This window comes from Ovis aries, chromosome 14, assembly GCF_016772045.2.
Source record: "Ovis aries strain OAR_USU_Benz2616 breed Rambouillet chromosome 14, ARS-UI_Ramb_v3.0, whole genome shotgun sequence".
Lineage (NCBI taxonomy): Eukaryota > Metazoa > Chordata > Mammalia > Artiodactyla > Bovidae > Ovis > Ovis aries.
In genome coordinates this window covers 61,867,224-61,881,861 of record NC_056067.1, presented here as the reverse complement: position 1 = coordinate 61,881,861, position 14,638 = coordinate 61,867,224, and the positions used below count along the sequence as shown (strand labels likewise).

The following is a 14,638-nucleotide window of genomic DNA, read 5'->3' as shown; positions in this document are numbered from 1 at the left end:
TTCTGTTTTTTTCCTTTCTTTCTTTCTTTCTTTTTTTTTTTTTTGCAAATTGAAGATTTGTGGCTACTGAAGTTAATGTTTACCACATTTTAAAAAATATTTAAAAATCAAGGTATGTACATTATTTTTTTACAGAATGCTTTTGCACACTGAGTAGAGTGTAGTCTGACATAACTTTTACATGCACAGGGAAACTAAAAAATTTGTATATGACTCCGTTTATTGCCAATTCTTTTTATTGGGTTGTCTGGACTCAACCAGAGATATTTCCAAAGTATGCTTGTGTGGGTGATAGTATTTGATTAACGAATGAATCTCCAGTTTGGGTCATATCACTTATTTTATTTTGTTGGTTGCACTGTGCAGCTTGTGGGATCTTAGTTCACCCATAAGGAACAGAACCCGAAATCCCTGCAGTGGAAGCATGGAGCCCTAATGACCAGACCACCAGGGAATTCCCCTGGTTCAATAGTTATGAAAATGCACCAGTCTCTTTCCTGGAGAATTACCCACATTCTGGTTTCAGTTAATGGCACTTTCATTTGAAATGTGAATCTATCCCTCCTGACCACTATGAGCTGGTGGTTGATCTGGAGGCTTGACTACATTGTGAAACAGCTTTTCATCGAGTCTTGCCTATCACAGCACAGGATATCCGGTTGTCCCGGAAGTAAGGGAAGGGTGATAATCAGGTGAGGTCAACCTCTTCCATCAAAGTTTTCCCAACAGTTTCAGTCTCCGTTACTTGGATCCTACGCCTTCAATTTCATCAGGGCTCTCAGTTTGGTGATTTTCCTACTTCTGTTCAACCTCCTCCATCTAGTTTAAAAAATATACTTACTATTTTTCTTATTTGGCTGCTCCAGGTCTCAGCTGTGGCACCTGGGGTCCTTCATTGTGGTGTGAAGACTCTCCCTGCGGCAGGCAGGCTTCTCTCTAGCTGGGGTCAGCAGGCTCAGTCAACCCCCTCCCCCAGCATATGGGATCTTAGTTCCCTGACCAGGAATCAAAGTCATGTATTCTGCATTGGAGGCTGGATTCTTAACCACTGGACCAGTGGGCAAGTCCCCTGTTCCATCTAGTTTTAATTCACCTAATAACTTGCTACTCAGTTTCTTTTTTTAAATTATTATTTTGTTTATTGTTGGCTGTCTGGGTCTGTGTTGCTGCGCGGGTTTTTCTGTAGTTGTGATGAGCAGGGGCTCCTCTCCAGTTGTGGTGCACAGGCTCCTCATTGCAGTGGTTTCTTCTGCTGCAGAACATGGGCTCCAGGGCATTCAGGCTTCAGGAGTTATGGCTCCCAGGTCCTAGAGTGCAGGCTCAGTAGCTGTGGCACAGGCTTAGGTGCTCCGTGGCAAGTGGGATCTTGCTGGACCAGGGATCGAACCTGTGCCTTGATCTGCTTGCATTGGCAGGCAGATTCTTTACCACTGAGCTACCAGGGAAGCCCGCTACTCAGTTTCCTGACTTTCATCCCTCCTTCACTCTATTTCAGTTGCTCAACCCCACAACCAATCCTCTACTTCATTATAACCGCTGTCTTCATCGTTCATAATCTCCATTTCAAGCATTCTGTCCTGCAACAGCTTAAACTTGTCTTTTCAGTTTCACTTCCTATTTTTCAGTTCCACCCCAAATTTATCAACAAACCCTTACTTCACACCCCCTTGACCCACCTCTGTCAGTCCAGATTTTTTCCTAGGTAAGAATTTTTCCCAATTAACTCTACTGTGCAGCTTTAAGAGTCTGAGACAGAAAAGTCAAGAAAAATGATTATTTTCACTATTGACACTATACTCAATAATGCTAGAGGAAAGGCATGAATGAGCATATTCCTTGTTATTATGAGAGATCCACTTTTTCTGTTATCACTCTCTTTTCCTTAAGGTCAGCTTTGTCTGATGTTGATGCAGCTGTGCTAGCTTTCTCGTGTTACTGTTTGCACAATGTATCTGCTCTTTTCATTTTACTTCCAATATATTTGTGTCCTAATATTTCAAGTGCAATATTGGACACATATACCCTTACCTGAATTTCCTTCCCATGTGGGAGTCCCTGGTGTTTTTACTGGAAAGAGGCAGGAGGAGGAGCTTGTTATGTGCAGGTGAGTATTTTATTTCTTCTGGTTGCTGCTTAAACTGTAGTTTTTTTGTGTGTGTGTGAAAATTCATCTTGCTGCACTTGACAAAATTTTAAAAAATTTATTTAACATTTATGCAATATTACAGTCACTGTGTCCACGAACATTAAAATACAGGGCTTTAAGTGCATCTGCCTTCATAGTCCATAGAGGCTCACAGTGCCCCTTGAAACAGAAGATCCTCCAGTGCATGGCGGGATTCCACACAGCATCTACTTTCTGTGGTTAAGATGACTCAGCATCAGGGATGTTTTTGTCAAGAGTCTGGAAGGTGGAGGCTGGTGGCTGTTGATGATTTTTCCCTGCCAGGCTGTGTCGGATCCCATATCCAAAGAATATGACAAATCCTAGTAGAGAAATGAGACAATGAGAAGGAAAATTAGACCTTCTCCTCACTTACAAATGCAAGAGGAGCTCCTGTTATGGTGTCTGACACAATATAGGGAAGAAATGGTAGGAACATGGGTGGGTTCAGCCACTCAAGAGGTCTCTTAGGAGGCAAGAATATACAATGGAGTAAAGACAATCTCTTTAACAAGTGGTGCTGGGAAAACTAGTCAAAAACCTGTAAAAGAATGAAACTAGATCACTTTCTAACACCGCACACAAAAATAAACTCAAAATGGATTAAAGATCTAAATGTAAGACTAGAAACTATAAAACTCCTAGAGGAGAACATAGGCAAAACACTCTCCGACATAAATCACAGCAGGATCCTCTATGATCCACCTCCCAGAATACTGGAAATAAAAGCAAAAATAAACAAATGGGATCTAATTAAAATTAAAAGCTTCTGCACAACAAAGGAAAATATAAGCAAGGTGAAAAGACAGCCTTCTGAATGGGAGAAAATTATAGCAAATGAAGCAACTGACAAACAACGAATCTCAAAAATATACAAGCAACTTATGCAGCTCAATTCCAGAAAAATAAACGACCCAATCAAAAAATGGGCCAAAGAACTAAATAGACATTTCTCCAAAGAAGACATACGGATGGCTAACAAACACATGAAAAGATGCTCAACATCACTCATTATTAGAGAAATGCAAATCAAAACCACAATGAGGTACCACTTCACACCAGTCGGAATGGCTGTGATCCAAAAGTCTGCAAGCAATAAATGCTGGAGAGGGTGTGGAGAAAAGGGAACCCTCCTACACTGTTGGTGGGGATGCAAACTAGTACAGCTACTTTGGAGAACAGTGTGGAGATTCCTTAAAAAATTGCAAATAGAACTACCTTATGACCCAGCAATCCCACTGCTGGGCATACACACCGAGGAAACCAGAATTGAAAGAGACACATGTACCCCAATGTTCATCGCAGCACTGTTTATAATAGCCAGGACATGGAAACAACCTAGATGTCCATCAGCAGATGAATGGATAAGAAAGCTGTGGTACATATACACAATGGAATATTACTCAGCCGTTAAAAAGAATACATTTGAATCAGTTCTGATGAGATGGATGAAACTGGAGCCGATTATACAGAGTGAAGTAAGCCAGAAAGAAAAACACCAATACAGTATACTAACACATATATATGGAATTTAGAAAGATGGCAATGACGACCCTGTATGCAAGGCAGCAAAAAAGACACAGATGTGTATAACGGCCTTTTGGACTCAGAGGGAGAAGGAGAGGGTGGGATGATTTGGGAGAATGGCATTGTAACATGTATACTATCATGTAAGAATCGAATCGCCAGTCTATGTCTGACGCAGGATACAGCATGCTTGGGGCTGGTGCACGGGGATAACCCAGAGAGATGTTATGGGGAGGGAGGTTGGGGGGGGGGTTCATGTTTGGGAACGCATGTACACCCATGGCGGATTCATGTCAGTGTATGGCAAAACCAATACAGTATTGCAAAGTAAAATAAAGTTTAAAAAAAAAAAAAGGGTCTCTTTATCCCAGAAAGTCACTTACCAACTGCATTCCAGACACCAAACTGGGTCCAAGTCCTATGGGTCATCAGCATCATCAAGTAAATGTTCACAAAGATGCTCACCAGTGGGAGGACAGGCAGCGCAGGGACCTGTAGGCAAAGTCAGCTCATGCTGAACATACCCAACACACCCCAGACATTTGAAAGGGAGACCCTACTCCACATGGGTGAGATGACTCTAGTCCTTTTCAGGCTGTATGTTCAGTGCCTTCTGAGATTGTATGTAAAGCACTGAGTGTGGATCAGGGAAGGGTCTGTTTGTTTTAACAAGTTCTCTTCTTCTCTGGGCCAGCAGAGGATGTTTAAATCTCAAAGCATGCAGACTTCATTTATTCAGTATGGATGCTTCTGTCATGTAAGGTCACCTACCTTGAAGTAAAGAGCAGTGGGGTCCTGGGGCTGCCTCCAGATGATGACCGTGACCCCAGTGATGAGCAGCAGCAGCAGCACAGCCACTGTTGTGAGCACAGGGTCTCCAGAGAACACCTGGCTGGGCCACTGGGCCAGGATCAGACTCAGGATTATCAGCAGGAGAACTGCAAGGGTCAAGGTGGAGGAGAACAGGCTGGACTCCAGAAGACAAAGATGTCAGGACCTTGGGTCATACCCCTTCCCAGGCTGCCCACATCAGGAGGGGCCATCATATCTCCAAGATGTCTCAACAGCCAAAGACAGTATTCCCCTGCATCTTGCCAGTTTCAGGAGTATGACCAAAGAGAAATTCCACAGCTCACCGATCAGTAAGGTGCATCCATAGATAATCTGGTGAGACTCCTGGGTAGGGATGGTGTTGATAGGATACCACAGAGTCTTTAGGATGTTTGAGGTTCCTGTTTCAGGTACAGGTTCTAAAGGACTTGCTTCACATTCTGAAATATCAATTTCTTCCTTCTTGCTTAAATTCTCTTCTGGTTGGTACCTGAATTGGGGGTATTATGCTAAGAGTGGCCCATACTCATCCAACATCACACAGACTATTCCACATCTGTACTACCTTAAGCAGAGAAGGACATATAGAAAGCAGTATGAACGCACAATATGGTTACCACCCCATCAATCCCCACAAGTCCAAGACCCCAGTCAAGGTGTAGTGGAGTCTCACCTGAGGACAAGCACAGAGAAAGACACCAGGGAGTAAACAAGCAGATTCTCAATTGACATGAGATTCAGAAGGTCATTGAACTTGAAGAGCAATGCCAAGAGCCCTAGAATGAAGGCAAAACAAGTTGGTGGAGGGGGGAGATGGTGGAGGGGGTGAGAAACTGGAGGAAGTACTCAAGCTAAAGGAATTGATCAAAGAAGGAGTGGGTTTGTTATTCACCTGCAAGATTGCCAGAAGACATGATGGCCATGATGGGGGTTCTTGTGTGAGCAAAGACATTGGCAAGTCTCTGGAAAAGGAGTCCATCACGTGCCATATCCCTGATCACCTCGGGTATGGGGAAGAAGATGCTCTGGAGCCTGGAAGCAAAAAGAGGAACACGAAGACAGACTGGGGCCTCTGCTCCCTGGTCTACAGGTGTAAGGTGTCTTTATCTCTTGTCTCTCTATACCAAATTGTTGGCAACCTGAGATCTGACCGTAGATGGGGAGAAGACCATGATACTGACCTGGATGTGAGAGCACAGAGGGTGGTAACAGCCACGACATATCTGGCAACGTCCCAGCCGATGTAGAGCAAAGCCTGCGGCAAGGGGCTCTCAGGGTGAATCAGGTAGTAGGGCACCATGAGGGTGAGCGCGGCTGAGACTCCAGAGTACGCCAGAAAGCAGATGAAGATGGTGATCAAGATGCTCCAGGGGATGGAACGACGAGGGTTCAGGGCTGCTTGCCCTGCAACAGTGATGGAAGTACTATGTCAGAAAAGCACACTGGGGTGAAAGCACAAAATCCCTCTCCTTCTTGTACCATGAAAATAAGCCTAACCTTCTACCCACCCCTGTGCCCAAGGGGCAGCCCAATCTGTTCCCAAACCCCTGATGGGACACACAATGATCATGTTACCTTTAGTGACAATGACATCAAAACCAACGAGTGCATAGAATCATGTAGCTGCTCCGCGGAGAATTCCATCAAGGCCAAATGGCACAAATCCTCCAAAACCCAGAGGACCCAAGCTATGGTGAGAGAAGGAAGGAGGAAGAACATGGGTGAATTGTGTTCAGCCGTCTCTACGGGAATCCTCAGTTAATACCACAAGTCCTGGGCTCCAGACTCCCAACATTTGGATCCATCAGCCCAGGCCTTTTAGTCCCAGCTCTGCACCCTCAGCCCATGCGTTACTAAGGTCAAGGGTATCACCCTAACCGAGAAATGCCACCCGATCCAGGTGTGATGGATTTGTAGTCCTGTTCTGTGAGCTCCCAGTTGTGCAGGTCTCCCTTAATGAAGCCAGAGAGCATGAAGAAGAGGAGAACCAAGACGTTGATGCCTGTGAACACTTTGGTAATCAGGGCTGACTGGCGAGCTCCCAGAACAAGTGCCCCTGCAGGAAAGATGGAATATGAGACATCCAAAATAACTAAATCTATAGAGACAGAACACAGACTGGTGGTTAACAGGGGCTGGGGGTTGTGTGAGTGGGGCAGATGGATGGACAGTGACTGTTCAGTGGGTGCAGTGTTTCCTTTGTTGTGATGGACATGTTTGGAACTACATGGAGGTGATGGTTGTGCAATGTTGTGAACGTACTAAGCGTCACGGAATTGTATATTTTAAGGTGGTTAATTTCTTATTGTGGCCATCATCTCACAATATACACACTGAACACCTTAGTCTTATACAGTGTTGTATGTCAATTACATCTCAATAAAATTGAGGAAAAATAGTACAATTGTTAGTTTTATGCTATGTGAGCTATCTCCCAACTAAAATTACATCTTTAGTCTTAAAAGAGCAGAAAGAACTTGTCCAAGCAAATGACTCCACGCTGAGGTTGATTTTGTGCCCCAAGGGACATTTACCAATGTCTAGAGACAAATATTGGATTGTCACAGTTTGGAAGACAGGCATAACTGGTGTCTAGTGAGGAAAGCCTGGAATGCTACTTATCTGACAATGATAAAAATTAAGAAAATCCTACAGTTCAAAGAGCCAACTCTGTGGAAAAGACCCTGATGCTGGGAAAGATTGAAGGCAAAGGGAGTAGAGGGTGGCAGAGGATGAGATGGTTAGATAGCTTCACCGACTCAATGGACATGAGTTTGAGCAAAACTCCAGGAGATAGTGGAGGACAGAGGAGCCTGGCTTGTTGCAGTCCATGGGGTCGCCAAGACTCGAACATGACTTAGGGACTGAACAACAATAACAATGGACAACACAGCCCCCAACACCAAAGGATATTCCAGCCTAGGAGGTCAGTACTGCCAAGGATGGAAAACAATACTTTATCTCTTGCCTTCCTTTCTCTCATACCCAGACCTTTCTTGGAGGATGGGTTGTGCGTGTGTTCTCAGCTGCTGAGTTGTGTCCAACTCTTTGTGATCCCATGGACCATAGACCACCAGGCTTCTCTGTCCATGGGGTTTTCCAGGCAAGAATACTGGAGTGGGTTGCCATTTCCTCCTCCAGAGGATCTTCCCCACATAGGGATTGAACATGTGACTCCTGTATAGGCAGACAGTTTCTTTACCACTGAGTCACCAGGGAAGCCATACCCAAGACCCTTCTTTTCAGTCCTAATCCCCCACTATTCTGCCACCCCAAGCCTTTCCCACCCCAGTTCCCCCTCCACACCCCACTCTTCTCATCTTAACTCTGACCCCTGTCTCACCTGTGAACAGCAGCACCACAGCCAGGGCAACAAAGTCTGGGTAGGTCGCTAGGTAGTCAGGCATGTACTGAAAAAAAATTTTCTGTAATGCCTGAGAGATGTGGTTCCCAATCAGGCTGTCAAAGGTGGAGCTCCAGGCCTTGGCCACACTTGCACAGGCTGCAGGAGCAGAAGAAGGAACAGTCATTGGTCACATGAATTGAATCCCTTCGTGTACCATGGTATGTATTTTGGGGAGGAAAAATACAAAACACCAAATCTCAAAGAGTTTCTTTTCATGAGGTGGGGAGAGTAAACCCAGGTGATTCCAAAATAGGTCAACAATTTGATATTATGGTGAGACATCAATGTTATGCAAGAAAACAAGGAAGAGGGAACAAGAGGTCTGGGAGATAAAGGACTAAAAATTTAAATCCAGTGTTAACGGAAACTCCATGAAGTCAACAGCTGAGCAGAGACTTCAATATGGTGAGGGGATGAGCCTATGGAACATGTCTCCTTCTCACCCACTCCCTACAGTTTCCTTTCCTCTGGAGGAGGAAAGGGAGAGAGAGAGAGCTGAGTAGAATGAAGCTGTGGAGTTTTCCTGACACTGTTACTCTCCTCACCTCTCTAAGTGGATGACAGAGTGCTCATGAATGACTGAAGGCCAAATCCCGACTCTGAATTTCTGGTCTCAACCCCCGCATCCTGTCCAGCCATCATCTCACCAACAATATAGGATAGTATGAGGTTCCAGCCAGTGATGAAGGCCCACAGTTCTCCCACGCTGATGTAGCTGTAGCGATACACAGAACCGGTCCACAATATCCGTGTCCCAATCTCGGCATAGCAGAGTCCAGACAACACAGAAGACAGGGCAGCCACCAAGAAGGAGATGATGATCGCTGGTCCAGCAACAAACAGGGCCACTACACCAACCACAAGGTACACGCCAACACCCAGGGTGCTGCCCACACCCAAGACCACCAGGTGGAGGATGTTCAGATGATGGGTCATGGGAATCCCAGACCCCTCCCTGGGCTTCAGTGGCTGTCTGCGGACCAGCTTCTGACCACACTGGCGGGGGTCCTGACACCGCATCCTGGGTGGAATTGAGGAGCTGTGATCTGCTGAGAAAGGAAGATGCCAAGCCATGAATGTCCATTCACTCTTGGCCCCGGGAATCCAATTCCGTGGAGCAATGGAGTGATGGGGGGGGGGGGGCAGATGGTGAAAGGATACTTGGGGCAAGTTCTCCATCTCTGAGCGTTGGTTTCTTCAAACAAAAAGAAGCCTTTTAACAAGTTTCAGAGTTACTAGAGGGGACTTTCTTGGTGGCACAGTGTTTAAGAATCTACTTGCCAGCGCAGAGGACACGGGTTCAATCCTTGGCCCAGGAAGATTCCACATGCCGAGGGGCAACTAAACCAGTGCACCACTACTACTGAGCCTGTGCTCAGAGCCTGTGCTCCACAACAAGAGGAGCCACGGCAATGAGAAGCCCCCGCACCAGAACTAAAGAGTAGCCCCTGCTCACCACAAGTAGAGAAAGCCTGCTCATGAAAATAAAGACCCAGTGCAGCCACTAATTAATTAATTTGTTTTTTATAAGTTACTGGAAAGGTTGTCTAAAGAGAAGTGAGGTAGAATGGATTATGTCTCCCCTGCAATTTTGCGCCTTTGGAAGATGGTTAGTTTTGAGCTGAAGGCAATGAAGACCCAGCAAACTCAGAAGCTTCTTGCCCCCACTCCCAACCCTTAACTGCTCAAAATAATGTAGTTTAGGAGGAGAGTTATTACCAGAGATAAATTTTTATCTCAGAAAGACTTGTCTGCATTGCACAGCAAACTTTTGTTCACCAAGCATTTGCTCTTCCTATCTTTCCTGTAGGCTCTCTTCCCCTTGAAGCCCCAGATTCTTTCTCCCTACTCTTTAGCTCAGGGAAGTGTATAAGCCTCAACTGCCTGACTGTTATTGTGGCTTAGAGTTTTTACTGGACTCCAATACACAGCAAATTAAACTTGTTCATCTGACTTTTGCTGACTTACTTATTAGACTGGGCAAAGAACCTGGAAAGAAAAGCTTCCTGTCCCACAGAAGCAAAAGTTTCCAACACAGGACCTGACACAGCAACTGCTTAATTGGCATGAGTCGAGTGGATGAAGAGGCTCATCTTCAGATTGAAATCAACCAGCTATGTTGGTTCAAATCCAGCTATACTACATACTAGCTTGTCTTATTTTGCACAAACTATGTACAATCTTTGTCTTCTTTTCCTGTATAAAACAGTGAATAATATTGTCATTGTTTACTCCCTTCCTTGATCTGAGTAAGGTGACCCTTTCAGGAACTTGCTGATCAGAGTGCTCAGACTCCATACATTTCTTCACCAAGGATTCTGAAACCTGGTAAATTTCTGTTCCATTACTTGCAGAGGGAAAAGGAATAGGATCTCTGCTCTGAGGCAGAAGGAGATGGAATCTATAGGAGGCACAGACTCTAGCCCAGCTCAGTTAAAGCATCAAACTTGAGTGGTCTCCCAAGTGCCTTCAAGGAGTGGGGGACTAACCTGCGTTCTGAATCATAAATGAAAGGACTCTGTTTCCTGCTCCTTTGGGGCATGAAATGTCTCCTCACTATATGGCTCTGCAAGACTTCCACCCCTGACACTCCAAAGTCCAAGTTTATCATTTTTGTTAAGAGCAAGCATTCAAAAAGCTAGGCAACTGATCGGAATTTGGCTCCATGATCACACTTATGCCTTTGAACAAATCATATATTTCTCCAGACCTATGTTTCTTTCTGTTCGAATGCTCTCTACTGAAACCTTGTGCACTGTGAGTAGGAATGTAAAATGCTGCAGTTGCTGTAGATAAAGTATGATGGTTCCTCAGAAAATTAAAAGTGGAATTGCCATATGATCCAGCTAATTTCACTTATGGGTATACACCCAAAGGAACTGAAAATAATGTCTCAAAGAGAAATTTGTACACCCACATTCACAGCAACATTATTTACAAAAGCTGAAAGATGGACGTAGCCCCAATGTCCATTAATGAAGAAATAGATATATACAATGTAGTCTGTACTACCAGTGGAATAGTATTCAGCCTTAAAAAAGCAAGATATTCTGACACAACCTGCAACATGGAGAACCTTGAGGACACTATGCTAAGTAACACAAGCCAGTAACAAGAAGACAAATATTATGTGATTTCACTTCCTTGAATTACATGGAGTTGTCAAATTATAGAGATAAAAAGTTCTGAATCATGGTTCTCCAGAGGCTGGGATGAAGGGGGAAATGGGGTGTTAAATGGGGGCACAGTTTCAGTTTTACAGGATGAAAAAAGCTATGGAGATTGGTTGCATAACAATGTAAATAAAAAATGGATGAGAATCCTAGAGTCCTTCTCCCCGCCACCTCCTATTCCTCTATCTGTCTTTTGTCTGTAGAACAATTTTAGCCACAGAATAACAGAGAAGTGAGAAAATACAGAAACCAAGGAAAGTAAACAAAGAGGACAAAATAATAATAGTTTAGTCCCTAAGCAAAGTCAAGGACTTTTACTTTCTTCTCAAGGTCCATAGATAATATTCTGAGCCATATTCGGTGAGCTGTCTTATAGGTACTGAAACCCCAGGGTGGAGATGTTAACTACAGGATGACCAGACTGTAGCCACGACATAACCTGCCAAAATTCTGAGATCTGTTCTCAAAAAATAGGAACTAATCAACTCTGGAACTAAAGATTAACTGTACTCAAAACAATCAGGATGATGCTGGTCGGGCCACCCCATAACCAATTTCAGGATGTTGGTCAGAGTTGACTGTGTTGTTTCTGTACGTAACTCTCTTCCTCCATCTATATACCCTTCTGTTCAGTTCAGTTCAGTTCAGTTCAGTCGCTCAGTCGTGTCTGACTCTTTGCAACCCCATGAATCGCAGCACTCCAGGCCTCCCTGACCATCACCAACTCCAGGAGTTCACTCAGACTCACGTCCATCGAGTCAGTGATGCCATCCAGCCATCTCATTCTCTGTTGTCCCCTTCTCCTCCTGCCCTCAATCCTTCCCAGCATTAAGGTCTTTTCCAGTGAGTCAACTCTTCGCATCAGATGGCCAAAGTATTGGAGTTTCAGCTTCAACATCGGTCCTTCCAATAAACACCCAGGACTGATCTCCTTTAGAATGGACTGGTTGGATCTTCTTGCAGTCCAAGGGACTCTCAAGAGTCTTCTCCAACACTGCAGTTCAAAAGCATCAATTCTTCTGTGCTCAGCTTTCTTCACAGTCCAACGCTCACATCCTTACATGACTACTGGAAAAACCATAGCCTTGACTAGACGGACCTTTGTTGGCGAAGTAATGTCTCTGCTTTTAAATATGCTGTCTAGGCTGGTCATAACTTTCCCTCCAAGGAGTAAGTGTCTTTTAATTTCATGGCTGCAATCACCATCTGCAGTGATTTTGGAGCCCCCCCCCCCCACCCAAATAAAGTCTGACACTGTTTCCACTGTTTCTCCATCTATTTCCCATGAAGTGATGGGACCGGATACCATGATCTTACTTTCCTGAATTTTGAGCTTTAAGTCAACTTTTTCACTCTCCTCCTTCACTTTCATCAGAAGGTTTTTAGTTCCTCTTCACTTTCTGCCATATACCCTTGCTACTGCTGCTGCTGCTAAGTCGCTTCAGTCATGTCCGACTCTGTGTGACCCCATAGACAGCAGCCCATCAGGCTCCACTGTCCCTGTGATTCTCCAGGCAAGAACAGTGGAGCGGGTTGCCATTTCCTTCTCCAATGCATGAAAGTGAAAAGTGAAAGTGAAGTTGCTCAGTCATGTCCGACTCTTAGCGACCCCATGGACTGCAGCCTACCAGGCTCCTTCGTCCATGGGATTTTTCCAGGCGAGAGTACTGGAGTGGGGTCCCGTTGCCTTCTCCAGCCATATACCCTTACTTTCCTCTAAAGCCCTTGCCCATTGATGGTCAGTTGAGGAGTCAGCCTTTGGACTCTCTCCCCACCCTGTCCCACTACTCCAGTTGTCAGCTGCCAGAATAAAGCAAACTTCCCTTTCTACCAACTTATTCTCTTGACTATTAACTATTAACTTTTGAGTGGCAAGCAGTTTTGACAGACAATAGACTGAATAGTGTGGAACTGTACACTTAAAGAAGGTTGGAATAGCAAATTTTATGTTATGTGCATTTTACCACGATTTAAAAAAAAATTGCTGCCCAATAATAAATAATAGAGCTGGCTTCACAGGCTTGCTGGGTGTAATAAACACCAAGTGATTTAATATAAATCACCATAGTCTTCCCAAGGAATCTGCAAATGTTCAAGTCCCAGATGGAGAATCAGAAAACAGAGATCCCACAGTATAGAGGAGACTCAATCCAGGGGTCCACATAACATAAACTCTATGTAAGTGTAATGTTTATTGTTTGAACACCACTCAACAAACACATCTAGAGACTCCAGACACTAATGCAGTCTCCCCCACACCACCTCTTCACACACACACACACACACACACACACACACAAGTTGAGTTCTCATTTCCTTCTGCTTTCATCTGTAAAATGGGTCTCTCCACCCTCAGGCTGGAGCCGGGCTGACCCTCCTCACTCTGGGGTTGCAGAGGTCTCTTTGGGAGGATGTGAACTTAGCACCCAGTCTCCCACAGAAGAGGGTGACCCCAGACTTACTGGAACCTTGGAGCAGAGCCTGGTGCACTGGGTCAGTCAGGGAGGCTGAGGTTAAGCTGTGCGGGGATGGAGCTGAAACATCTCCAAGAACCGCAGCAGGGAGTCCTGAGCACGAAGACAGTCCTCACCCCTGGGTTGTTGGGGTGGAGACGGGGCTGGGTGGGCGGGGAGCATCTGTGTGTTTTTATCAGCTCTTGACTCTTCTGTGGTTACCATCGGGGGGAGTTCTGAGAGGTTCTTAAAAATATTATTATTATGGTAAAATACCTATAACATACACATTACCATTTTAACTGTTTTTAAGTGTTCAGTTCACTTGTGTTAAGTGCATTCACATTTTGTGCAACTGAACTCCAAGACTGTTTTCATCTTGCAAGACTTCAACTCTGTACCCATTCAACAATTCCCCTTTCTCCTCCACCAGTTCATGTCAATCACCATTCTACTTTCTGTTTCTATCTATTAATCTGACAACACTAGGTCCTTTATCTAAGTGGGATCATAGAATACGTGCCTTTTCCTGTCAGGCTTATTTCACGTAGTAAAATGTCCACAAGTTTCCTCCATGTTGTAGCATGTGTTGGAATTTTCTTCCTTTTCAATGCTGAAGAATACTCTACTCTATGTGTCTACTACATTGGCTTATCCATTTGTTGGTCAGTGGGCACCTGGGTTGCTTTCATGTTCTAGATTTGTGAATAATGCTGCTATGAAAATGAGTGTACAAATATTTCTTCCAGAATATGCTTTCAATTCTTTTGGGTATAGCCTCAGAAGTAGAATAGCTGGATCATACAGTTCTAAGATTTTTATCTGCTCCTGATGGAGAAAACGTTCACATACTGAGGAATGGGGAAGTCATTTTGGTTTAACATGGTTCAGCCTAAACTTTGTGTGAACTAAACCCTCACAGCTTATCTGCTTTAATCATTGAGATAAAGAGTGTCTGTTTTGAAGATAAGGATGGATAACTCCCTTCTCATGGCACCTATATTAACATTCCCTCCAAGATAAAATTCCCTTCCCTGGCACCAGAGAGCAGAGAGCTGCTGTCTAACTGTTTATGTACTAAGTC

At 44.5% G+C, this 14,638-nt stretch overlaps 1 protein-coding gene across 1 annotated transcript; it reads right to left on the bottom strand.

Moving 5' to 3' along the window:
• Positions 1-2,186: 2,186 nt before the first annotated feature.
• Positions 2,187-13,713, bottom strand: LOC105601909 (cationic amino acid transporter 3-like). Its single transcript, XM_042232398.2, is given in 12 exon segments — positions 2,187-2,487; positions 4,075-4,183; positions 4,463-4,629; positions 4,828-5,012; positions 5,196-5,298; positions 5,415-5,554; positions 5,704-5,926; positions 6,098-6,210; positions 6,401-6,578; positions 7,866-8,024; positions 8,576-8,977; positions 13,564-13,713. Coding segments are annotated over 11 exon segments (1,872 nt in total). The 5' UTR covers positions 8,949-8,977; positions 13,564-13,713; the 3' UTR covers positions 2,187-2,365.
• Between the last annotated feature and the right edge of the window lie 925 nt (positions 13,714-14,638).